Genomic DNA, 26840 nt, shown 5'->3' on the forward strand with positions numbered 1-26840 from the left:
TTTTTTGATATGTACAGGATCTAACGATACCATGAAATTAATTACTCGTAGTGGTATTGCTTGTGGCCACGGCCGTCGCTTGTGAACATTGAGAAACCTGGTCTTTCAGTAGATATGGAGAAGTTCATTTTATTAAGACAGGAGAGGTTTTTGAATCTCAACAGATTTCTTCTCAAGGACTCATGTTGTTTACATCACCTTTGGATGTCTAAATAGTAAGGACACAGTAAGCTTCTAAATAAAATATAGAACAAAAATTCACACTCATGTGGATACAACAACAGATATGTGGAAATGAGATAAAACAGAATACAGAAACACAAAGAATCCTTCAAAAGAAAAATCGTCTTAACATTAACATAATTTCATGGTGGGTGAAATGAAGAGCAATTCACTATTCAAATACAATATCTGTTTTTGTCTCTTATTCCTAAGGATTACATATCGATCGACAACAAGAGCCTCCATGTACGCCTGGCTGAGACGTACATAAGACCCATGAAGACAAACTAGTTACATTGCAACTTGTACTTGAATATCATTCTTTGTTACAAACAGAAGCCTAATAGTTGTGTAGGTGTTTACAGTTTCACACAGTCACAGGCAGGTTATACTGCATTATGCATGTCCTTCATTATGTTTGGCAGCTACAAGAACATGAGCATCTTAACATAATATTCATAACAAGAATACACAAAAATACACATGGGAAACTACTTTTTTGACTTGATTTCTTTTATATTTTTGAGAAATTAATTATATGTGCTGTCGTGCAACTCTTTTGTTTTTAACAAGTCATTTTGAATAAAGTAATCACATTTCTGTGTGCCAGTCTATCTGATTAATGAACAACGGTTGTGTTTGTGTTCACTTGAACATCACCTCCAAACTTTCAATGGCTTCTCCCTTACTGTGGTTTCTCCAATCGCTGGGAATTTCACCATTATTCTGGAATTTTAATCCATAGTGGTTTTCCAGGTCCTTCTCAAATCGACACACAAACCACTTCCAGTATGCCAGTTTCGATGCATCGGCAGTAATGCCCCAGCAAGCATACTTAGGGCCAGCAGTTCGATACTTTTTATAGGGAAAGGACACTTTTGAATCTGGAGTAGGGTAAAAACGTCTATCACTTGCAACCTTTGTCGTGCAGAACTCGATAGCCAGTTCCACTGAGTTTCTTATGTGCCAACCTTCAACAGCAGCGGATCGATGAAAAGGCACACTGTGGTCCCCACCATGATCTGCCACTGTGTTGGTACAAACAGCTGCACAGAACGGACAAGTCACCCAGCAGCAGTTACACAGGTGCTCGATGAGTATTTCATCCGCCTTCATCCTGTATTCCTTTATTTTTTCCAGTGGGAGGCGGCTCACGTTCACGATGACAGTCCTGAGGCCTTTCTCTACCTCATCTTTAAGAAAGTCAAAATGCTCGATGTCACCGAAGTCTTCACAACAAGTTGTGTCGAATGTTAGCTTGTCTTCTAGCAAACTGGAGAATTCCTTCACCCACATGGCTAGGTAGTCTGTTTTGAATACCTTGTTTTCCACTTCACTTTTCTTTTCTTCTTTCTTTTTCTTTTCAGCTTCCTTTTTGTCTCCATTTTCCATTTTCCTTTTCTCTTCCTTTTCCTTTTCCTCTTGGACTTTCTTCGTTGCGGTAAATAAAGCTTTCTCCAGAAGCATATTGATGTCCGCAGCATTTTTATTGAGTACATCAAGCGCTTCAGCTCTGTGTTCTTTGAAGATGTATTTCTGTACTTCCTCTCTTATAAAAGTCTCTACTTGGCGCCTCGGGTGTCGGATGTAGTTGATGAAGCCATTAAAGTCCTCTTTCTCTGCGAGTGACTTTAACACGTGTTTCTCCAAGTTCAGTCTGTTCCCACTGAATGGTGGGTAATTGCACTTCATCATATCGGCGAGATCCTTGGCGGTCTTGTTACAGGCGGCCTCCTCGATGGAACTCTGCAGTTTGTTACAGATCATTTCCCCGAGCACAACAGCAGACGAGTTCCCTTTGCAGAGGCTGATGAAAATGTTGCAGTATAGCATTTTCTTGCTTTCCACATAATTGTGGGCATCATTGTTCGATTTGAACTTCTTGTGCGACTCTGAAAGCCATCCCCCTGCTCTGTGAAACACATACAACAAGAGATCAACCATAAACTCCTTCTTCAGAGCGTATTTCCCCTGTGATTCAAATTCAGAGACCTTTTGTTTGACCATCTGGGCCACTTCTTGCAAGTAAGCTGGACTGTAGCCTCTTGTAGCGACAGGTCTTTTCTTAATTGCCTTAAGGGACTCGATTTCGACAAAGTCAATGAGGGATCTGATCAGTTGCTGTTCTTCCTTTGCAAAATAGCCCTTCCTTTTCCCCATTATTTTTTTACAGAAATTTTTTTTCTGTCCCCTTGTGTCCTTTCCTGTGTTGCTAGGATCTCGGTCCTTGGAGAGAGAGATGTAGTTGGTGTAGTCACCGATGTCTGATATTGTCTTGAATTTACCACTGCATTTGGATTCATCTATCAGAGACCATTCAATACCGAGCTCCCGAAAGACAGTTGACTGATCTTCTTCATAGTTGATGTCCGCGATAGGTTTAGTGTTCCCAGTGAGCTCATACACCCAGTGACTCCAAACATGGTCAAACTGCCTTTTTAGTTCCTCTTCATCTTTCGCCCTGTGCTTTAACTTAAGAGCGAGCTCTTTGCTCTTTTGGATCAGCTTCTTCTCAAAGTCTGCCTTCATGCCATCGACCTTTTTGCAAGCACTCTTCTGCTGAATGACTTCATCCAGTTTTCTTTTAACTACATTCACTTGTTCGTCACGAAACTCCTTGATTTTGCTTTCAAATATGCCTCGCCACTGAACCAACATTTCCTTGTCCCTGTCGTCATCAAAATATGACGTAATTTTCTTTTGGATTCCTCCGTAGGTTGGGTTTATTTCGGTTTGAAGGTAATTGAGCTCGACCTTGTCAAGTGAGCCATTTTCAATTTTGGTATGAAGCCCGTTCTCAATGTTCAACATCTCACTCCTCAGGGTCCAGGTCCAGTTCCCATACTGGACCTCAAGTTTTCTGTACACTGCAATTTCAAGTGTGTTTTTGAAACCAAAGACAAAGTGTTCATTCATCAGGGCATTCCACAGGTCCTCAATTTTGCTTTTGAACTGTGTGAGAGTAATCCCAGCAGACTGTGAGGCTTTAGAGAGGATGATGGTCTTCAGCTCTTGGACACTCTCACTATAACCTGGATTTGGAGGGGCCATAGGCGGACTGCCCTCCCATAGTTGGGCAAAGTATTTTACATCTTTCTGCACGTCAAATGCAATGATGTCACTGAAGCACTCTGCATCACACTCTTCCTCCTTGGCTGCTAGTTGGGCCATCTTGTCCAGTTTTTCTTGCAGTCGTCTCTTTCCATCCATGGTTTTCTCCGCAGCCGAAATGTCTGTAACATTCTGGTGAACAAACACACAACTTGGAGCCAGTTTGATTTTCTTCATCCTCATGAAAGCCTGAACGACAATCTGCAGCACGTCTTGCATCTCGGCTGGGTTCTCCCCAAAGATGTTGATCAGTGTCATGTTTCCCAGACCAACAACAAATGTTGCCAGCTCATTGTCATGGTGAAGGGTGGCGTCGCCTTCCAACTCAAGAGCATGCAGTCCTTCGGTGTCCACCACCAGAATGTAGTCAAAATTAAAGTCTTTCCTGATCTCCTCTGACACCTTGACCAGCTGCATGAAGGCACCCTTGGTGCACCTGCCAGCACTCACTGCAAACTGTAGTCCAAACATGGCATTCAGCATGGTTGATTTACCACTGCTTTGTACGCCCAACACTGACATGACAAAAAGCCTCTTGTCACCCAGTTTCTTTATGACTTCATCTAAAAGTCTAGAGATCCAAGTTAAAGGCACGTGACCTGTATCGCCATCCATCAGCTCCATTGGGTGTCCCGATATCATCAGCTCTGCAGCCAGCTCTGGGTATCTGGACCAGTCGGTCTGCAGACTACTTGGTTGTTTCTGCAGAGATGCGTGGGCTTCATAGATCTGTCCCATTTCTCGAAAGATGTGCTCCAAGCCAAATGTTGCCGACTGCAGTTTTGTTGATATTTGATCAAGCTCAGTTCGCTTCCTTTTCAGCAGATCAGATTTGTTGTGCTTCTTCTTCATATCCAAGACCTCAGCCCACTTTTCATCGTATCTTTGGAGGATTGAAGACAGGTCGTCCGTGGAGAGGGCATCTATTAAGATCTGAGTCCATTTCAGAAAATACGCTTTGTCTGACCACGGCAAAGACGAGATGCATTCAATGAACAACTGCATCGGTTTACTACCGGCAGCAGTGTGTTGTTTTTGGCGTATTTGCATCAATTCCTGTTGCTTTTGACATTTCACCTTCTCAATGTTTCCTTTCAGGTTATACAGTTCTCTGTTTATTCTGCACCAATCATACCACAGTTGGCCCTGGCAAGGGAGAAACTTATCTTTAATCTTCGAGACATCCATCCCATCAAGCAAGCTCACAACTTTCATTGCAGCAGCTTTTCCTTTTTGGCAGACTTTGTCGTCTTCGTCCACTTTGATTCCAGGGACCTTGGCCATGGTTTCAAGTTGGAAAGATGCATGTGGTCTGGACAAAACCTTTCCAATGATTTTTTTCAGTTCTTCAGAAACATCTGACTGGCTTCTGTCCTTCAGACCCATTTTGTATTTTCTCTCTCCAATCTCAATGGCATCACAATCATTGTCAGCGATGAGAATAATGTGGGGCTTTGGAGACTTTGAGAGGGCCAAGATAACCTCAGTACTACTTACACCTTTTTCCAGAGTTGGCACGAGTACAACATTGATTGAGGACTTGTCGGTCAGAATGTCGCGCTGTTTTACAATCGACAGAGCGTCGCCATGAAGATTGCAGAAGGCTATGCAGTTGGTGAAGGCATCGTTGGGTTTTCCGGCAGGGAAGTACCAGGCGATCTCTGCCACACCGTCCATCAGATGGCGAGACTTGGTGCTACCTGCACAGTTTCTGTCGAAGAAGGTGCTGTGGCGGTTGTTGATCAATGCATTCATCAGCTGAGATTTGGACAGGGGGAGTGAACCCAGGCGGAGAAATGACACCATGGGTGTTTCGGCTTTGCAGATGGGCATACTCTTCATGGTGACAACGCTCGACTTATCTTTGATCTGAGTAATTTTCCACGTTTTTCTTATTTGTCTGAATGTCCACAGAGGACAGTCGATGTCCATTGTGACCGGGTCAGGAACGAGCAGCGGTAAGGCGTACTGACACTGTGACAGTTTTGTGATCATGTTCTGCTTTAAGAAGCTGTCGGAGCAGTGAAATACTGCCATTTGAACATCCATCGGATGCACGTGAGTCTTGAGTTTCACTGGTTCAGAGTCTACCCTGTTGCTAAAAAGAGCATTGAAGTAATCATTACAATCTGCAGGCTCTGATTGGCTCACTTCTTGACTGTCCTGTTGGACAGGAATATTTCTGGCGCTGTAGTCTAACATCATCAACCTCTGAAGGAAAGTATTAGGGAGATCTTTTTCAGGGACATGCTCCTGTTTCACAGGAGGACCTACTTTAAGAAAATCTGCTGGTGTCAGCTTGTGTTGACGCTTGTCTTGAAGCTGAAGTCGGCAAAGCAGAGTTTCAATGTCTCTTTGATATTGTTTATTCTCGTCGATCTCTGACTCCTGCAAATAAGTAAAGTAACGTGCAGTATGTAGAAAATGATAATGTCGTTCAGTGAGGTATGTCGTAAATGGACTTTCTTACCTGATCCATGTCCATATCCATGTCCATATCCAAATCTAAGGTATCTGTAGGACAACAATGAACCAGATCAACCAATATATTTTCTTATGTTTTTTGCCCCTTAACTTGTATATTGTAAATTTTTTTGGTAATTGTGCACTTATGTGTGTTACCTTTCTTTGTGGTTGTCGATGATACAGACTTGATTTCGGACTCTCCTCCTGTGTTGTGATCGGTCTTCTCTGAGTGTTCAGGTTCATCCACTGGATCCCACAAAGAAAACATTGTTTTTTTATATAAAATTTACAGTTTGCCTGGTGTACAAAACACAGGCAGGGTAAAACAATATTCCCAGTTCCAATCTGCAACTAATTATAGGCAGTTTTTAGGAAACTCAGTTCTATAATGATTGTTACACGTTACAATGATGATTAAAAAAGGATCTTACTTTTTCAGATGCTCAGACTCTTCTACTGCAGCATTATGAGAGAGAAAAAATAAACATCTTAAAAAAAAAAAATCACTCAATTCACTTGCCAACAGTCATTATATTTGCAGATTCTTTGTATCTGTAACAAAATAATTTTGTTGTTCTTTTTAAGTTGTTTGTTTTCTTTTTGCATATCAGGTTAAATTAATTCATATATACTTAACTAGATGTTTGTCAGATGGACGTGTAGTTTATGTGATGTGAGTTTAGTTGTGCCATGCAAAGGTTTTAAGTTTAGGGTATTGTTCTGGAGAGGGTGTGGTTTGACTTTTAACCACAGTGGGGTCATTCCGTGTCATTTCATCAAATGCCTCCCACCTGACCATCTCAGAATGTCCTGAAAAAATTCAAGTACAAAGACACACTTGTTAATAGGACAAATCCAAAATATTACGTCTCTACTGTCAACAGTTTTCTCATGAAACATCATTGAATGAAGGGTAGTTTAGATGTTTTTTGGCATCATACTCTGAAAAGCTATTGTTAAACGGCATTATCTGGAAAACTATCTCATCTGTGGCCTTCAAAATTTCTAGAGTGTATATCTGTTACTAATAGCCTCCAGACCTGGAATATTGGGGGTGTAGCTCAATGATAACCTAGTATGGTAGGTACTTAAAATGTGGCTTGTTGAAATAAAGTAGTACATTTGAAGAGTGGCTGAGCTCCCATTTTTACAGATAAAAGACTTCTATCACTTCTGCCTCTATCTCTGGTGTTAGCTTAAACATTCTACAAAATATGGTTTCTCTTAGATTATTAGTTTCACAGATATTAAGGCTCAAAAATGGAAGTTAACACATCTTTGCCCAACTTCAGAGTCATATTCCAAAAAACTGACACTAACACATATCAGGTCCAAACTTACTTTTTTTGAAAGATCCTATTCTTGTTAAAATCATATAAAAAAATCAGGAGGATGTTTTGCCTCATTTTGTCGCAGTGATTTTTTAAAATCCTGATATTGGTGGGGTTTTGTGGCTGGTTTTGGTACTGCATGTCCTAACAGCCTACCAGTAAACATCACAGGAGGGCAATTCAAATGTGTTTTGTACCATTTACCAAAGACTTACATGTGCCTAAATGCTACTGATAAATTTAGCCTCACGAAAACATTAAAATGTAGCACAGTTGTAGTTACAGAGGCAATAAGTCCTTGAATGTGAGTTAAACATGGTGAAAGCAGCAAACCATGAACAAACATATCATAATATTGAAGAGTGTACATTTTGTCATGCTTTAAGTATACAAAAAATTACACAACCAAATCAAATAATAATCTTAATTTGAGCATAAAGATTTTATATTAGAGTAGAAAAGTCTCCAAAGTTTGATATTGAATAACAGTTTGTCTCTATGCTCACTGTGAGGGATCACATTTTTCATCTTTTAGATCCAATTCCTTCGTCACCTTCATTAATTTGGCAGTGACTTTACAAATTGTCTAATGTAAATCTCTGCTCATCTTTTTTGATGGCATACATGCACCCAGATTCTGTAGAGGGAACATCAATCCTTGCAATGCTAGCCTGCTGTGCACGTTGCACGTCTTCTCTTCTTGGCCAGTAGAAACTCTTGGCAGGGCCATGTGGGTGCATGAACTGAACCAGTACATCTTCATCTGAAACATCTCTGATACTTCCTATCCACCATTTCTGATCATACACACAACACACATCTCATAGTGAGCATAGAGACAAACTGTTATTCAATATCAAACTTTGGAGACTTTTCTCCTGTAATGTAAAATCTTATGCACAAATTAAGATTATTATTTGATTTGGTTGTGTAATTTATTTACTTAAAATATGACAAAAAGTACAGTCTTCAATATTATGCTATTTTTGTTCATGGTTTAAGACATTAAAAGCTGCTTTCACCATGTTTAACTCACATCTAAGGACTTATTGCCTCTGTAACTACAACTGTGCTACATTTTAATGTTTTAAGGAGGCTAAATTTACCAGTAGCATTTAGTCACATGTAAGTCTTTGGGAAATGGTAAAAAACACAATTGAACTGCCCTGCTGTGATGTTTACTTGTAGGATAATAAGACATGCAGTACCAACTCGGCCACAAAAACCCCACCAATATCAGGATTTTAAAAAATCACTGCGACAAATTGAGGCAAAACACCCTCCAAATGATTTTAACAAGAATATGATCTTTCAAAAAAAGTAGGTTTGGACCTGATACTTGTCAGTTTTTTGGAATATGACTCTGAAGTTGGGCAAAGATGTGTTAACTTCCATTTTTGAGCCTTAATATCTGTGAAACTAATAATCTAAGAGAAACCATATTTTGTAGAATGTTTAAGCTAACACCAGAGATAGAGGCAGAAGTGATAGAAGTCTTTTATCTGCAAAAATGGGAGCTCAGCCACTCTTCAAATATGCTACTTTATTTCAACAAGCCACATTTTAAGTACCTACCATACTAGGTTATCATTGAGCTACACCCCTGATATTTCATGTCTGGAGGCGTTTAGTAACAGATATACACTCTAGAAATTTTGAAGGCCACAGGTGAGATAGTTTTCCAGATATTGCTGTTTAAAAATGGCTTTTCAGAGCATGATGCCAAAAACCGTCTAAACTACCCTTCATTCAATGATGTTTCATGAGAAAACTGTTGACAGTAGAGACGTAATACTTTGGATTTGTCCTTTGTACTTGAATTTTTTCAGGACATTCTGAGATGGTCAGGTGGGAAGATTTTCAAAAATTTGATGAAATGACATGGAATGACCCAGTAGTTAAGGATAGGCTTCGGGTCCAGGTAATGGGTTATGTCACTGAGGATCCTCACGAGAACACCAAATCCACTAGCGTTGCACACATGTTCACAATGCCGCAAAAAGTGGGCATGCACTATATGCGGTGCATAGTGGGGCCGCACAAGCCGGGGCGCCGAAGTGATGGTATAATTTTTTTTTTTCTTCTAGTTGCCGAGTTTGCTTGTGCTATGGCTAGCGCAAGTCAATCGTTCTAGCTAGTATGGCATTAAAAACACTCATACCGACTCCACAGTGCACCCGAGGCAAATCAATTAAAACACTAGACTGTCGATGACTTGCGCTAACCATAGCATAAGCGAACTCAGCAACTAGAAGAACTGAATGAAATTTCTTGAAAACGTCTCCAGACGTCTCGAACACACAGGCTCACTTGGAAAATAATTCTTATGTCCAAAATTCCGAACTATCCCTTTAAGCTGCTGCATTTCTAAATAATTTCTGTTTCTGCACTACAGTGGCTGATATACTTTAAAATAAACCTTTATTATTCAAAGCCCATACATGATGATGTCTGGGGCGCCAAAATTGTCCTGCATACCCCTCTGACACTGGGTAGTTGCGCACCTGCACGTTCATGTATGTGCGAGCACTTTAAAAAACACACACACAAAAAACATCTTTCACATTCATACAATGGAGAAACATAAGATAGCTTGTTAGACCTATCACACGGTCTACCTAGCTGAGAACCTCTGCATGCTCATTACTTGTAAATCAGTGACGGCATGAGGGAAAAGTTCAAGTGAGAGAGCTAAATGAGTCGTAACAAAGCTAAAAGTGAAAGTTAGCTGTAATTAAACCAAGTGGCTTGGAGGAAAGCAAAGCAGCAAAAGACTCATCGAGAAGCATGACAATATCAAACTGTGAAGGTCAGCTGCGCATGCTCAGATATAAAATGTGCACACAGAGAAAAAGAAAATCAGTTTCAACTCACCGTGTCTGCTTGTCGCTGTCTGCTCTGTGAAGCTGCGGGCTTTCAGAACGTCTCCTCCTCCTCCGACCTCTTTATACAGACCACAGCAGCCTGTTGAATACCGGGACTGCCCCTGACTAAGCCCCTCCCACATCAACTCTGCAGCGATGTGATAGGTCAAGCCGACCAATCACAGCAAGCCGAGGACCTCAATGCGCACGCATTGTTTGTAAACCAGTGAAACGAGGGAAAGTGAAAGTAGAGCTCGAGTTCCAGTAAATCATGTGACTTAGAGGATCAACGCGTTCACTTGCATGATTAAAATTAAATCATTTAAATAACTTACATCATTTATTGACAATGCATAAAATGAAACAAAGTCATGGCTCGGCCAGATGAAAACGTAGCTTTGTCCACAAACACAAATGTTCTAAAAAATTAACACTTGGCTCCCACAAAAGGTGACATAGAAAACTGTTGTACATGTGTGACACTGCATAGAATGCTGCCAAAGTTGTAATGTTGTCAGTCTTTGACAGTTGATTTGTAATAAATAATAATTCTGATATTCTTTCTAAAGGACATCCACTGCCTAAAGATGATAAGACGGACACATGCACAGCCCGACCGACAGCCAACACTCACCTGTTCTGATACCAAACAGTTCAACTGTTCTTCCTCTTTTGTTTATATTGTGTATGGTAATATTATAATATATGTGTGTTTGTGTGTGTGTACATATATGTTATATTTTATGGTGTTCCAAAAACAATAAACGTGTGACATGACACATTTGGTTCTTATTATTTGTGCAGCTTGTATGAGAAAGTGCTCAAATCAGTGTTGTGACTTGAGACTTTAAAGGAGTCATCACCTGGAAATCGCAATTTCTCTTGTTAAAACATGCATATCTGTGTTTGACCTCAGTTGAAACTTGCCTGAAAGGCTGGAGTTTGAAAGTGGCGCCGTTTTTTCGCTTCTGCTCTTTTTCCGAACAGGAATAGCACACAAGGGTGTGCATTCCTAAAGCACGAGATTTTGATTCTGCGCCTTCGGTGACGTCACCGTGGCGGCTACTTGCATAAGCCCACCCCTCTTTCACCACCCAACCCCGCCCCGTCCGCTACCTGAAATCGCCGAAGCGCCGCCATTATGTTTTGGAGTCTGCATGCAGGCTCTGTCCTTCCTGCGGCGAATCAACGCGCGCCTCATTACATATTATACAATGCACATCCGGACCAGTCAAAACCTCGCGCGTAATCTCGCGTGATAAAATCGCGGTACGAAAAAGGGTCAGAACAAGCTCAATGTTTTTTTTCTAATAAGTTTTACGAATTGATCCAAAGCGATCCAAGGGGGGCTGGATACGTATAAAACCAGGTGATGACTCCTTTAAAGGGTTCAGGAGATAATGCGTGACTGACAGTTAATCTTCGTTTAGAACCAGACATCCTGACTGCCAGGCCTCTGATAACATCTAGTCACTTTTAGATAAAGCTTAGGGTTTTTAGGTCAGCAGTGGGGATACTAAAGTCATAAACAGTTCAACACATAAAGCTGTAACCTGAACAAAGAAAACGTTAAGACATGAGGTTATACAAAATTCTTATAACAGAAGGTGTATCTAAATTACCTACTCTGCCTTATATGTCCAGGAATAAAATACATTTTTACTCTCATCGCTTCAAGTTTGAATAACCTTTGGCTTTGGCTCCCTCTGGTGTTAATAATAGGAATTAGTCCATCATTGTGTGAAATGGCCTGAAATGGGCGACGCTATTGTTTCCCCTTCAGGCGAGCATCACCATGTTATCCTAACCAGCAGATCCCAGGACAGTTTCTAGGAACATTTTCTTCTCGCATGCTGTCTGTTAAGATGAACAAATATTTATAGTGCACCCATACCAACCTGTTGAATTATAAGTTCATATTTATTATTCTAGCATCCTTTGCACTCCATTGCATGTCAGACTGTTTACAATGTCATCATCCTGTGCTTGTATATATACTTATATTAATATCTGTTCATAGTAGTTGTTAACCTTTATTCAGTTTGCTATCCTTGTTTTAGTTGTATTTCTGTGTATGTTTAGCATAGAGCGCCAACAAGCCAGAGTCAAATTCTTTGTATTTGGGGTATTTAAAATGACTATCTGTGCATTTACTTTAGAATAAAGGTCCAGTGGACAGTGTGTTGTCATGGATACCATTTGCCACTGACGACTGTCTAATATGTTTTCACCTCAATAGCAAATTTCAGTACTGGATGCTTGTTTATGGCCACATGGCTCTGCCTGCCACCGGCAGACAGAATACAACTCCCTAATTCAATGTAACATTTACCAAATCTCTGTGCAAGGCTTCCTTTATCCCAGGAAATGGAACAAATATAGCACGTTTTCTGATATGTACAGGATCTAACGATACCATGAAATTAATTACTCGTAGTGGTATTGCTTGTGGCCACGGCCGTCGCTTGTGAACATTGAGAAACCTGGTCTTTCAGTAGATATGGAGAAGTTCATTTTATTATGACAGGAGAGGTTTTTACATCTCAACAGATTTCTTCTCAACAACTCATGTTGTTTACATCACCTTTGGATATCTAAATAGTAAGGACACAGTAAGCTTCTAAATGAAAAAATAATAATTCACACTCATGTGGATACAACAACAGATTGGTGGAAATGAGATAAAACAGAATACAGAAACACAAAGCATCCTTCAAAAGAAAAATCGTCTTAACAGTAACATCATTTCATGGTGGGTAAAATGAAGAGCAATTCACTATTCAACTAATAATTGTCTCTTATTCCTAAGGATTACATATCGCTCGCCAACAAGAGCCTCCATGTACGCCTGGCTGAGACGTACATAAGACCGATGAAGACAAATTAGTTCCATTGCAACTTGTACTTGAATATCATTCTTTGTTACAAACGGCAGCCTAATAGTTGTGTAGGTGTTTACAGTTTCACAGTCACAGGCAGGTTATACTGCATTATGCATGTCCTTCATTATGTTTTGGCAGCTACAAGAACATGAGCATCTTAACATAGTATTCATAACAAGAATACACAAAAATACACATGGGAAACTACTTTTTTGACTTGATTTCTTTTAGATTTCTGAGAAATTGATTATATGTGCTGTCGTGCAACTCTTGCTTTTAACAAGTCATTTTGAATAAAGTAATCACATTTCTGTGTGCCAGTCTATCTGATTAATGAACAACGGTTGTGTTTGTGTTCACTTGAACATCACCTCCAAACTTTCAATGGCTTCTCCCTTACTGTGCTTTCTCCAATTGCTGGGAATTTTACCATTATTCTGGAATTTTAATCCATAGTGGTTTTCCAGGTCCTTCTTAAATCGACACACAAACCACTTCCAGTATGCCAGTTTCGATGCATCGGCGGTAATCCGCCAGCAAGCATAATAAGGGCCAGCAGTTCGGTACTCTTTATAGGGAATGAGCACTTCTGAATCTCTAGTAGGGTAAAAACACCCATCACTTGCAACACTTGTCGTGCAGAACTCGATAACCAGTTCCACTGTGTTTCTTATGTGCCAACCATTGACTGCAACGGATCGATGAAAAGGCACACTGTGGTCCCCATCATGACCTTCCACTGTGTTGGTACAAACAGCTGCACAGAATGGACAAGTCACCCAGCAGCAGTTACACAGGTGCTCGATGAGTATTTCATCCGCCTTCATCCTGTATTCCTTTATTTTTTCCAGTGGGAGGCGGCTCACGTTCACGATGACAGTCCTGAGGCCTTTCTCTACCTCGTCTTTAAGGAAGTCAAAATGCTCAATGTCACCGAAGTCTTCACAACAAGTTGTGTCGAATGTTAGCTTGTCTTCTAGCAAACTGGAGAATTCCTCCACCCACATGGCTAGGTAGTCTCTTTTGACTACCTCCGTTTCCTTTTCCTCTTGGACTTTCTTCGTTGCAGTAAATAAAGCTTGACTCAGAAGCATATTGATGTCTGCAGCATTTTTATTGAGTACATGAAGTGCTTCAGCTCTGTGTTCTTTGAAGATGTATTTCTGTACTTCATCTCTTATAAAAGTCTCTACTTGGCCCCTTGGGTGTTGGATGTAGTTGATAAAGCCATCAAAGTCCTCTTTCTTTGCGAGTGACCTCAACACGTGTTTCTCCAAGTTCAGTCTGTTGCCACTGAACGGTGGGTAATTGCACTTCATCGTGTCGGTGAGATCCTTGGCGGTCTTGTTACAGGCGGCCTCCTCAATGGAACTCTGCAGTTTGTTACAGATCATTTCCCCGAGCACAACAGCAGACGAGTTCCCTTTGCAGAGGCTGATGAAAATGTTACAGAATAGCATTTTCTTGCTTTCCACATAAATGTGGGCATCATTGTTCGATTTGAACTTCTTGTGCGACTCTGAAAGCCATCCCCCTGCTCTGTGAAACACATACAACAAGAGATCAACTGTAAACTCCTTCTTCAGAGCGTATTTCCCCTGTGATTCAAAATCAGAGACCTTTCGTTTGACCATCTGGGCCACTTCTTGCAAGTAAGCTGGACTGTAGCCTCTTGTAGCGACAGGTCTTTTCTTAATAGCCTTAAGGGACTCGATTTCGACCAATTCAATGAGGGATCTGATCAGTTGCTGTTCTTCATGGTGCAAATAGCCCTTCTTTTGGTATCCTATTTCTGTAGTTTTTCCTGAAAAATAATTACAGAATTTACCTACAGTGCCAGAAATTTTTTTCTGTCCCCTTGTGTCCTTTTCTGTGTTGCTAGGATCTCGGTCCTTGGAGAGAGAGATATAGTTGGTGTAGTCACCGATGTCTGATATTCTCTTGTATCTGCCACTGCTTTTGGATTCATGTATCAGAGACCATTCAATACCGAGCTCCTGAAGGACAGTTGACTGATCTTCTTCATAGTTGAAGTCCGCGATAGGTTTAGTGTTCCCAGTGAGCTCATACACCAAGTCACTCCAAACATGGTCGAACTGCTTTTGTAGTTCCTCTTCATCTTTCGGCTTGTCCTGTAACTGAAGAGCGAGCTCTTTGCTCTTTTGGATCAGCTTCTTCTCAAAGTCTGCCTTCATGTCATCAAGCTTTTTGCAAGCACTCTTCTGCTGAATGACTTCATCCAGTTTTCTTTTAACTACATTCACTTGTTCGTCACGAAACTCCTTGATTTTGTTTTCGAATACGCCTCGCCACTGAACCAACATTTCCTTGTCCCTGTCGTCATCAAAATATGACGTCATTTTCTTTTGGATTCCTCCGTAGGTTGGGTTTATTTCGGTTTGAAGGTAACTGAGCTTGACCTTGTCAAGTGAGCCATTTTCAATTTTGGTATGAAGCCCATTCTCAATGTTTAACATCTCACTCCTCAGGGTCCAGGTCCAGTTCCCATACTGGACCTCAAGTTTTCTGTACACTGCAATTTCAAGTGTGTTTTTGAAACTGAAGACAAAGTGTTCATTCATCAGGGCATTCCACAGGTCCTCGATTTTGCTTTTGAACTGTGTGAGAGTAATCCCAGCAGACTGTGAGGCTTTAGAGAGGATGATGGTCTTCAGCTCTTGGACACTCTCACTATAACCTGGATTTGGAGGGGCCATAGGCGGACTGCCCTCCCATAGTTGGGCAAAGTATTTTACATCTTTCTGCACGTCAAATGCAATGATGTCACTGAAGCACTCTGCATTACATACTTCCTCCTTGGCTGCTAGTTGGGCCATCTTGTCCAGTTTTTCTTGCAGTCGTCTCTTTCCATCCATGTTTTTCTCTGCAGCCGAAATGTCTGTAACATTCTGGTGAACAAACACACAACTTGGAGCCAGTTTGATTTTCTTCATCCTCATGAAAGCCTGAACGACAATCTGCAGCACGTCTTGCATCTCGGCTGGATTCTCCCCAAAGATGTTGATCAGTGTCATGTTTCCCAGACCAACAACAAATGTTGCCAGCTCATTGTCATGGTGAAGAGTGACATTGCCTTCTAACTCGAGAGCACGCAGTCCTTCGGTGTCCACCACCAGAATGTAGTCAAATTTAAAGTCTTTCCTGATCTCCTCTGACACCTTGACCAGCTGCATGAAGGCACCCTTGGTGCACCTGCCAGCACTCACTGCAAACTGTAGTCCAAACATGGCATTCAGCATGGTTGATTTACCACTGCTTTGTACGCCCAACACTGACATGACAAAAAGCCTCTTGTCACCCAGTTTCTTTATGACTTCATCTAAAAGTCTAGAGATCCATGTTAAAGGCACGTGACCTGCATCGCCATCCATCAGCTCCATTGGGTGTCCCGATATCATCAGCTCTGCAGCCAACTCAGGGTATCTGGACCAGTCGGTCTGCAGACTACTTGGTTGTTTCTGCAGAGATGCGTGGGCTTCATAGATCTGTCCCATTTCTCGAAAGATGTGCTCCAAGCCAAATGTTGCCGACTGCAGTTTTGTGGATATTTGATCAAGCTCAGTTTGCTTCCTTTTCAGCAGATCGGATTTGTCGTGCTTCTTCTTCATATCCAAGACCTCAGCCCACTTTTCATTGTATCTTTGGAGGATTGAAGACAGGTCGTCTGTGGAGAGGGCATCTATTAAGATCTGAGTCCATTTCAGAAAATACGCTTTGTCTGACCACGGCAAAGACGAGAGGCATTCAATGAACAACTGCATCGGTTTACTACCGGCAGCAGTGTGTTGTTTTTGTCGTATTTGCATCAATTCCTGTTGCTTTTGACATTTCACCTTCTCAATGTTTCCTTTCAGGTTATACAGGTCTTTGTTTATTTTGCACCAATCATACCACAGCTGGCCCTGACAAGGGAGAAACTTATCTTTGATCTTCGAGACATCCATCCCATCAAGCAAGCTCACAACTCTCATTGCAGCAGCTTTTCCTTTTTGGCAGACTTTGTCGTCTTCGTCCACTTTGATTCCAGGGACCTTGGCCATGGTTTCAAGCTGGAAGGATGCATGTGGTCCGGACAAAACCTTTCCAATGATTTTTTTCAGTTCTTCAGAAACAACTGACTGGCTTCTGTCCTTCAGACCCATTTTGTATTTTCTCTCTCCAATCTCAATGGCATCACAATCATTGTCAGCGATGAGAATAACAAGGGGCTTCGGAGACTTGTAAAGGGCCGAGATAACTGCAGTGCTACTGCCACCTTTTTCCAGAGTTGGCACGAGTACAACATAGATTGAGGACTTGTCGGTCAGAATGTCGCGCTGTTTTACAATCGACAGAGCGTCGCCATGAAGATTGCAGAAGGCTATGCAGTTGGTGAAGGCGTCGTTGGGTTTTCCAGCGGGGAAGTACCAGGCGATCTCTGCCACACCATCCATCAGATGGCGAGACTTGGTGCTACCTGCACAGTTTCTGTGGAAGAAGGTACTGTGGCGGTTGTTGATCAAAGCGTTTAACAGCTGAGATTTGGACAGGGGGAGTGAACCCAGGCGGAGAAATGACACCATGGGTGTCTCGGCTTTGCAGATGGGCATACTCTTCATGGTGACAACGCTGGACTTATCTTTGATCTGAGTAATTTTCCATGTTTTTCTTATTTGTCTGAATGTCCACAGAGGACAGTCGATGTCCATTGTGACCGGGTCAGGAACGAGCAGCGGTAAGGCGTACTGACACTGTGACAGTTTTGTGATCATGTTCTGCTTTAAGAAGCTGTCGGAGCAGTGAAATACTGCCATTTGAACATCCATCGGATGCACGTGACTCTTTTTTGCTTCATCAGAGTCTGCGTTGTTGCTAAAAAGAGCATCGAAGGAATTATAATCTGCAGGCTCTGATTTGCTCACTTCTTGACTGTCCTGTTTGACAGGAATATATCTGGCTCTGTAGTCTAACATCATCAACCTCTGAAGGAAAGTATTAGCGAGATCTTTCTCAGTGTCATGCTCCTGTTTCACAGGAGGACCTACTTTAAGAAAATCTGCTGGTGTCAACTTGTGTTGACGCTTGTCTTGAAGCTGAAGTCGGCAAAGTAGAGTTTCAATGTCTCTTTGATATTGTTTCTTCTTGTCGATCTCTGACTCCTGCAAATAAGTAAAGTAACATGTGCAGTATGTAGAAAATCATAATGTCGTTCAGTGAGGTATGTCGTAAATGGACTTTCTTACCTGATCCATGTCCATTTCCATATCTAAGGTATCTGTAGGACACCAATGAACCAGATCAACCAATATATTTTCTTATGTTTTTTTGCCTTTAACTTGTATATTGTTAAATGTTTAGGTAATTGTGCACTTCAAGTTTTCATTACAATGTTACCTTTCTTCTTGGTTGTCGATGATACAGACTTGATTTCGGACTCTCCTCCTGTGTTGTGATCGGTCTTCTCTGAGTGTTCAGGTTCAATCACTGGATCCCACAAAGAAAACATGTTTTTTATATAAATTGTACAGTAGTTCGCCTGGTTACAGCATTTGAGACCAAAGTATTATTCCCAGTCATAACTAGGCCAAGAAAACAGCACCAACATGCATCACAAAGTAAAGGAATAAAAAAAATACAGGCAGGGTAAAACAATATTCACAGTTCTAATCTTCAGATAATTATAGGCAGTTTTAGGAAACAGTTTTACAATGATGATTATAAAAGGATCTTACTTTCATCTTGATTTCAGATGCTCAGTCTCTTCTACTGCAACATAATGAGAGAAAAAAAATGTGATGAATTTTTAAAATAACACTCGATTAGCTTGCCATACATTCATTATATTTGCTAATTATTGGTGTTGAATTATATTTACTTCTGCAAATTATTTTATCGGACAAACGTCTTTCACATTCATACAATTCAGAGCAGCAAAAGACTTATGGAAAAACATAAGACAAGCTGACACACGGTCTAACAAGCTGAGAACCTCTGCATGCTCATTACTTGTAAATCAGTGACAGCATAAGGAAAAGTATGGGGTCAGTTCAGTCTCATTATTAATCAATGCACAGAGAAGGATTCACAAATGTATTTTGTGATTTATATATAAATGACTCTCTTCTCACAAATAGATTTCAAACACACACAATTGTAAAATAAATCCAAAAATATATGAATAATTTTTTTTGCAATTTTCATAAAAAATATATTTGTATGTTGTTACACGTACAATTCAATTCAATTCTTCATTTATCACAGACACTAGTACAAGGTCCATAGCAAATTGTTCAACTTGAATTTACAAGACACTTTGCATTTGTTTGTGAACTGGTTTGTATTTGTTTGTGGGTTATTGAGAGTCTCCTGGATTCACAAATGCATTTTTTTCAAGAAGGAACTCTCTGTAGCCAATCAGATGCCTCCCTCGTTTTCAGCCAATCACATGACGGCATTCACTGCATGAAAAGTCGGATTTTCGTCCCTGTAAACGCCCGGAACTCTCCCTAATTTTCGGGAGTTAACGACAATTTACAGGCTGCGAACGCCGCGTTCGTCTGTGCCGAAAATTGTCGAAAACGAACCACAGCGAAGGCTCTAATTAGCATATGAATAGCAGCGAAACCGCGCCTGGCCAGAGATGGCTTGAATATCCTCACTCAGGATTGGATGAAACCACTAGTTTTAAACAAGTATAATCGCTCGTGATTGGTTAGCAGATCTGGTCATTATAAATGTAAAGCCAACCCACGTTTGCAGATCTGTCCCTATTGGTCAACCTGATGAGTCATTATAAAAGTAAACCCCACCCCCGTTGGCAGATGTGTTACTATTGGTCACACTGGGTCTTTTAAACAAGAATAATCACTAGTGATTGGTTAGCAGATCTATCACTATATATATATACATATATATATGTATATATATATATATATATATATATATATATATATATATACACACATATATATATACATATATGTTTATATATATATATATATATATATATATATATATATATATATATGTATATTTATACATATATATACACACATATATTTATTTTTATTTATATAAATATGAATGAATTCATTGAGGAAAGGAAAAATTGCCAGGAGGAAGTATTCAAAGAAAGAGCTTTATTGACAACACAACACACAACTGTACAAATTTGCCCACACAACAAACAAATGAACTGGCGACATTCTGTCCGAATTTGGTCAATTTTACAGCCGCCTGCTGTGCGTGGCCCTGTACTTGGGAGTCTTCTCTAATCGCGACTGTAGAGTCGCACAGAGCTCGGTGAGCTCCTGGCTACGAGAGGATGGAGGTCGCACAATCCATCCAGACACCCCGCCAACGACGCCGTCCTCCTCATCAGACATCATGTCTGTGGTGGCGGACTTCCAACGGTCCACCTCATCGCCAGCAAGCACACTCCGTCTCGCTTCCAGCAGCTGTAAAACAATCAATAAAGACAATCAGTACTGCGCGATGCACTGCGCATGGACACAACACATCTATTAATGCACCTGAAAAATAGGTTTAGGTAGGTTTGGTCACATTGACCAAAAACGGATCTAATAAATCTAATAAGTCTTACCCTCTTTCTCCTGGAACGACTCCGAGCTGACCTCTTCACAGCTTCCGCCTGCGATGCGAGATCAGGCTGTGTGTGTCTGAAGCTCCTGCGTACCGTTTCATAGTATGTCTTACAGGCAGCTGGAAAACAATTAAATGAGTGGTATGAATAAGAAAACTTAAGTCACAGTAAAATTAAAACAAGGAAGAAGAAAACAGTAAAAGTTACTTACACACAATGGCGTCACTATCAGCGTCATAGAAATCCTGAATTGCGGACAAAGCTCCGAGCAAGTAAGAGGTCACAGCTTCGTTATGAGGCGAGGTTCGTCTGTGAAAACAAAATGAACAGTTAAGATCGGTATCTACTGTTAACGCATCTATTTCCTTATACAGCAGAATGAAAGCATATTCTTTAAATCGTACCCTTGCTCCGGTTCGTAGCGCCTACAATTCGTCTCCGAGTTGTGAAGACGGCGTACTGCTTCCTGTAAAAGACCAACAACATACACTTAACAAAGCAACTTAACGTTACACTGGTTCCTCTCTCTTGTTCTTTTACAAGGCTACTATATGCTCCTTTTAGCTTGGACTATTAGCTTTTAAGCTACTTTTAGCTTGGGCTTGCTTTGCTAATTTTAGCTTAGCTAGCAGTCACCGAACATATTCTTACCGCAATCATCCTGAGAGTCTCCAGCAGTCCTGGATATAAGAATTATAACATTTAAACCACATTTTCTTAAGTGAAGCCTCTCAGAGCAGCATCCCTCCTGCCGGTGAACGTGAACGTCTCCGCATCGTTCCCCCCACTGAATGAGGCCCCCGGTGTCTGCATCCGTCCGACAACGGTGCACGGCGTTATTAATCACCGTTAGTAAATATATAACCACGGTTTAACATAAGCACTATATTATTAGTTAACGTCGGTAAAAACGGCACATTTTCCGCTTCGCTTGCGCTCGCTAACCTCTATAGTAAATTACCGTCAGTAGGCTAGCCGGCTAGCAGGACCTTCAATTCGTAACGTTAACGTACAATGCCAACAACAATAAAGTAACGTTCATTATCAATACGATTTGAAAGTCAGCTGGAAACATAACAATCATGTTACAGTATACTTACATGTGTACGCGGTTTGTGTCGGGCTCCTCGCCAGAATCACCGCAGTCGTCCGCCATTATCCAAAACTTGTGAAGTCAGACGAGCCGCAATGCATTTTGGGAAGTTGAGTAGATTTAGCAAGGTCCGCTGTATACTCTGAAATTCTTGCCAATGCAGTATACATCCGGGCATTTCTCGCGTACACAAATTCACATACTATTGTATGTGAACGCACTACGTACTTTACGTCACAATTAAGTACGAGTAGGACGTTAGTATGGCATTTCTAACACAGCCGAGATCTATGATCTATGAACCCATCCTTGACCCTCTAGCAGAACTACAACCAGCCATTATAAAGCAGTTTATATTTGTTAATGTTGTGTCAAAAGGTACTGCATTTAAACATGTTATTGCGCAAGTTTCCTGGCTTCATCCCTATCCGGACAGACATTTTTATGGAAAGCCAATAGAAGTTTGGAGCTTGCAGGGAACAGACACGTCATACCCAGCATAATTTCTGCCTGTTGAGCGCATTGCTGGGAGATGTGTGGTTAACACATCCACTGTGCATTTAAGCACAGAAAGGGTCACTGTAGTCATGCCACTATGCACAGTGGTTGAGCTCTAGGAGACTGTGATGTTGTTTGCATGAATGTACATTTTACCTTTGTGGCAAAGCCTGATTAAAAGTAATTGTTGAAGCAAATTGTTTTGTGTATCTTTGAATGAAGATGAAATGAAGTTATATCTTTGAATGAAGATGAAATGAAGTTAACACCTTTCAGAAAAATGTCGCCTGGGGGAAAACTCCCCCTGCTACCCTGATTTGCATTTGTATAGCTCACAGCATTCTCATTTACATGTTAAAGCCTCCCCTAGGATTACGGGGAGGGGGGTCATGGGGGGACAACTGCCAAGCAAGGCCCACGTCAATTCCCGGCAATTTACGTCAGTTTTCGGTGTTTCCTGCAAATTGCCGTTTGCAGTCGTAAACCTGAACTTCCACGGGAATTTACAGGGCCGCTAACTGACGAAAATCCCACTTTTCATGCAGTGATTCCCACGAGGGGTACCTCACCATGGCCAGAGCACAGCTTTTTCTCTGCGCATCGTGCGTTGCTTTACGGTAAAAGAAATAAGAACAAAAAGTATTTTAAAAAAGTGATTTTATTCTCTCTCTAGCCAACGTTAGCTTGTTTGTAGCTAGCTAAATCCATTAGCTAGCTAACGTTAGCTAGCTCTTATAGTCAGCACTTTGAAACCAATGTAGTAAGCAATTTACTTATTAGTTATTATGGTTTGCTTGTAACTTATTTTTGCATGCATTAACAACAGGTAAGCTTTAGCAAGCAAATGACTGATACGGTTATGTTTTCTGATGTTAGTAGGATCATATTATGCTAGCTAAGTTACCTTATGATCCGTTGTCTAAAAGCATTATATGGCTTACTAGTTAGCTAACGCAAATGCGCAAAATGCGCAGAAAAAGCTGTGCTCTGGCCATGGTGAGGTACCCCTCGTGGGAATGCCGTCATGTGATTGGCTGAAAACGAGGGAGGCATCTGATTGGCTACAGAGAGTTCCTTCTTGAAAAAAATGCATTTGTGAATCCAGGAGAGTCTCAATAACCCACAAACAAATACAAACCAGTTCACAAACAAATGCAAACAAGTTCACAAATGAAAAGCGTCTTGTAAATTCAAGTTGAACAGTTTGTATATAAATGTAACAACATACAAATATATTTTTGATGAAAATTGCAAACAAAAATAATTTATATATTTTGGGATTTATTTTACATTTGTGTGTGTTTGAAATCTATTTGTGAGAAGAGAGTCATTTATATATAAATCACAAAATACATTTGTGAATCCTTCTCTGTGCATTCATTAATAATGAGACTGAACTGACCCCATAGAAAAGGTTCAAGTAAGAGCGCTAAATGAGTCGTACCAAAGCTAAAAGTGAAAGTAGGAGAGCTCTATTTCCTTTAAACCAAGTGACTTAGACGAAAGCAAACGAGCCTTAAAAGGTCACACTCAAACACCACCAACCGCATCCTGTCAACACTGAACACAAGTTATTTGCAGAGCTGCAGCTGTTTCCCCCCCACAAAGGCAAAATAGGCTTTCCTTTTGCATGTCGGGTTATATGAATTAATATACGCTTAACTGGATCTCTGTTGGCAACTTGACAGTTGCAGGATGATGCATATCGTTTGTATAAGGGTCTTCATACCCCCCAACGAATTAGACCACCTGAACCTATTTTGCTAAATAAAAATCAATCAATCAATCAATCAATCAATCAATCAATCAATCAACCAATCAACCAATCAATCAATCAATCAATCAATCAATCAATCAATCGCTTTTCATAAAAGATTGTGTCAAACATTCAATGACAACAAATTCAAGGTCCTCACAGCTTCAAAAGAAGTGGAATGAAGGTTAAGAATTTTAACTGCGGTGGTTCAGGATCTAGGTTCGGGTCTAGATCATGTGTTTAGTCAACGAGGGTCCTCACGAGTGCAGACAGACAAACTATCGTGTGCATAAGAGACAGAGCAGGAAAGAACTCATCGAGAAGCATGATAATATCAAACTGTGAAGGTCAGCTACGCATGCTCAGATTTAAAATTTACACACAGAGAAAAAAAAAATCTGTTTCAACTCACCATGTCTGCTTTTCGCTGTCTGCTCTGTGAAGCTGCGGGCTTTCAGGAAGTTTCCTCGTCCTCCGACCTCTTTATACAGATCACAGCAGATAGGTCAAGCCGACCAATCACAACAAGCCGAGGACCTCAATGGGCGCAAATCAGTGACGAAACGAGGGAAGGTGAAAGTAAGAGGGTGCAGTCGAATAGTAAAAAAATTCCTATCCCTATTCCCTATTCCTTGACCTTTGGAGAAAACGTCACGGGGTTAAGGAAAGGCGATAGGAGAACTCAAAAGGATTTAGGAAAAGACGACCGCGTTGCTCAGAGAATCCGACCGGACTTCCACTAAGCTACGTCATTATAATGCTGCTGATGATTGCTCTCGCAAAGAATTGTGGATCAGCGTGATCTCCTTTCCTTTCGCATAGGAAGGTCTGTTGCATCCTATGCTAAAGGAGCTCTGAAAGGAAGCATTGGAGTTCCTTTCCTTTGCATTTAGAGAATCCGAACGGCTCTTATCATGGCGGCCACTTGTTTACTTCCGGGTCACTTCTTCAGTTAGGAACCTTCCTAAGCAAAATAGACTATTCTGCGCAGCCTAAGAGAGCTTGAGTTCCAGTAAACCACGTGACTTAGAGGAAACCAGGTCAACGCGTTCACTTGCAGAGCTTCAGCAGTTTTTTCCCCCACAAAGGCATAAAGGAGCCTGAGACAGGAAGAGGTTTGTTCTTTGATTCAGTCTCAAGCTTTCAGTTTCAATTAAAACTGCTTCAGATGAAGTAAAACCAGAAGTTTGAGATTAAATCAATGAATTAGTCTTTTATTGCAGGGACCTACAGTATGCTCATAATTTACTAAGTGCTACAGTACGAACACCACAGAAAGGGACGTTAGGCCGATGATTCTGGGTTTTTAAAGCCTTTTCCTAGATATTAGATTTATTTTTGTTAAACTCTAGCACTTTACAAAACCACAATGTGGTTTTCGTCATGGATCAGAATCAGAATACTTGATTAACCCCTCAGGAAGGTGTAGAGCTGCAGCTGCTCCATGAGAGTCGGGAACGAAAGAAAGAATCATGTGCTCATGAATAGATAAAGGGCCTATAGACACATTTAATGTTGGGTTAAAACAAGCATAAACACATTAACCTAACCAGCAGATCCCAGGACAGTTTCTACGTAGTTTCTAGGAACAGTTTCTTCCCGCAGGCTGTCACTATGATGAACGAATAATATTTATACCTATACCAATCTGTTGAATTATAAATTCATATTTATTCTAGCACCCTTTCCACTCTACAAAATTGCATGTCAGACTGTTTACAGTGTCGTTGTTTTCATACTTATATTAATATCCGTTCATAGTAGTTGTTTACCTTTATTCAGTTTGTTATCCTTGTTTTATTTGTCTATTTCTGTGTCTATTTCTATGTTTAGCATAGAGAGACAATAAGCCGGAGTCAAATTCCTTGTATTTGTTTACACTTACTTGGATAATAAAGCTGATACTGATTCTGACGTAGCATAAACCAGACTTAGCTGGACAAAGCCTAAACTAGGCTAGAGTTAGCTGGCGTCAGCTAGCCTTTAGCATACTAGCATTGTAGTAATTTCCCTTTATTAATTGGATAATAGTAGACAGACAGGACAGAGCCATGTACAACATTTTCCACATATCTTTCCGTGTATCTCTCCCCCATATCTCGTCAATCCCCGGAAGTTTCTTTCCGAACACACTACGCAGCCGCGCGTCCAAACCGCCGCGTCGCGTGCATCAGGACCGTTTGTAAACAATGGTGACGTACGTTAGTGTGCGCACGCAGCCTGGAAACGGTAGAATGGCGGAGTGCAAAAGCTTGAAACGGGGATCATTAGTTCTGTCATTGTGCAACACAGGGAGGGTTATGGTTGTACTGTATTAATCCCTAATCTCTGTCATTACAATGAAACAAGAATATGTACAAAAGAAGAATGAAACAGCAATGTTATAAAATACACAATACAATTCAAAATATTTTTTTATTTATATTTGTATTTGCCCTCCATGTACATGTCCATTCCCTGTTATGTGCACGTTATTTGGTGTTGCTGCTGTACTTTAGGTACCCTTGTTGATTAGTTACTACTTTACTCAGACGAGGACCTAACACTTGTTTCTACTTTTTCACTCTTACTTTATCGGCAAAGATATGTTGTGGTTTCTTTCTTTTAAAAAATCTACTCATTTTAAATAGCTTTGGACGAAAGCATCTGCTAAATGCCCCAAATGTTAATGTTTCATGGCGATATCTATTACAAATGACCTTATTAGCAACAAATAGGCAAACAGCAATTATTCCCTTATAATTTTGGGGTATTTAAAATGACTATGAGGTACATCTGTATGTTTACTTCAGAATAAAGGTCCAGTGGACAGTGTGTTGTCATGGAGCTCACTAGCAAATATCAGTTCTGGATGCTTGTTTATGGCCACATGGCTCCACCTGCCACCGGCAGACAGAATACAACTCCCTAATTCAATGTAACATTTACCAAATCTCTGTGCAAGGCTTCCTTTATCCCAGGAAATGGAACAAATATAGCACGTTTTCTGATATGTACAGGATCTAACGATACCA

At 40.8% G+C, this 26840-nt stretch overlaps 2 protein-coding genes across 2 annotated transcripts; both read right to left on the minus strand.

The window, feature by feature from the left end:
• Window positions 1-103: 103 nt before the first annotated feature.
• On the minus strand, window positions 104-10059 carry LOC311029253 (interferon-induced very large GTPase 1-like). The gene is made up of 5 exons (XM_084034307.1): window positions 10005-10059; window positions 6231-6255; window positions 5956-6045; window positions 5804-5847; window positions 104-5721 (listed from the first exon to the last, which is right to left on the minus strand). Coding segments are annotated over exons 2-5 (4989 nt in total). The 5' UTR covers window positions 6232-6255; window positions 10005-10059; the 3' UTR covers window positions 104-867.
• A 2434-nt stretch (window positions 10060-12493) lies between these two features.
• On the minus strand, window positions 12494-26771 carry LOC311029260 (interferon-induced very large GTPase 1-like). Its single transcript, XM_084034327.1, has 5 exons — window positions 24239-26771; window positions 18609-18642; window positions 18271-18360; window positions 18120-18151; window positions 12494-18035 (listed from the first exon to the last, which is right to left on the minus strand). Coding segments are annotated over exons 2-5 (4926 nt in total). The 5' UTR covers window positions 18610-18642; window positions 24239-26771; the 3' UTR covers window positions 12494-13232.
• Window positions 26772-26840: the final 69 nt, after the last annotated feature.

The sequence above is a fragment of the Eutrigla gurnardus genome (assembly GCF_963514095.1).
Source record: "Eutrigla gurnardus genome assembly, chromosome: 18".
NCBI lineage: Eukaryota > Metazoa > Chordata > Actinopteri > Perciformes > Triglidae > Eutrigla > Eutrigla gurnardus.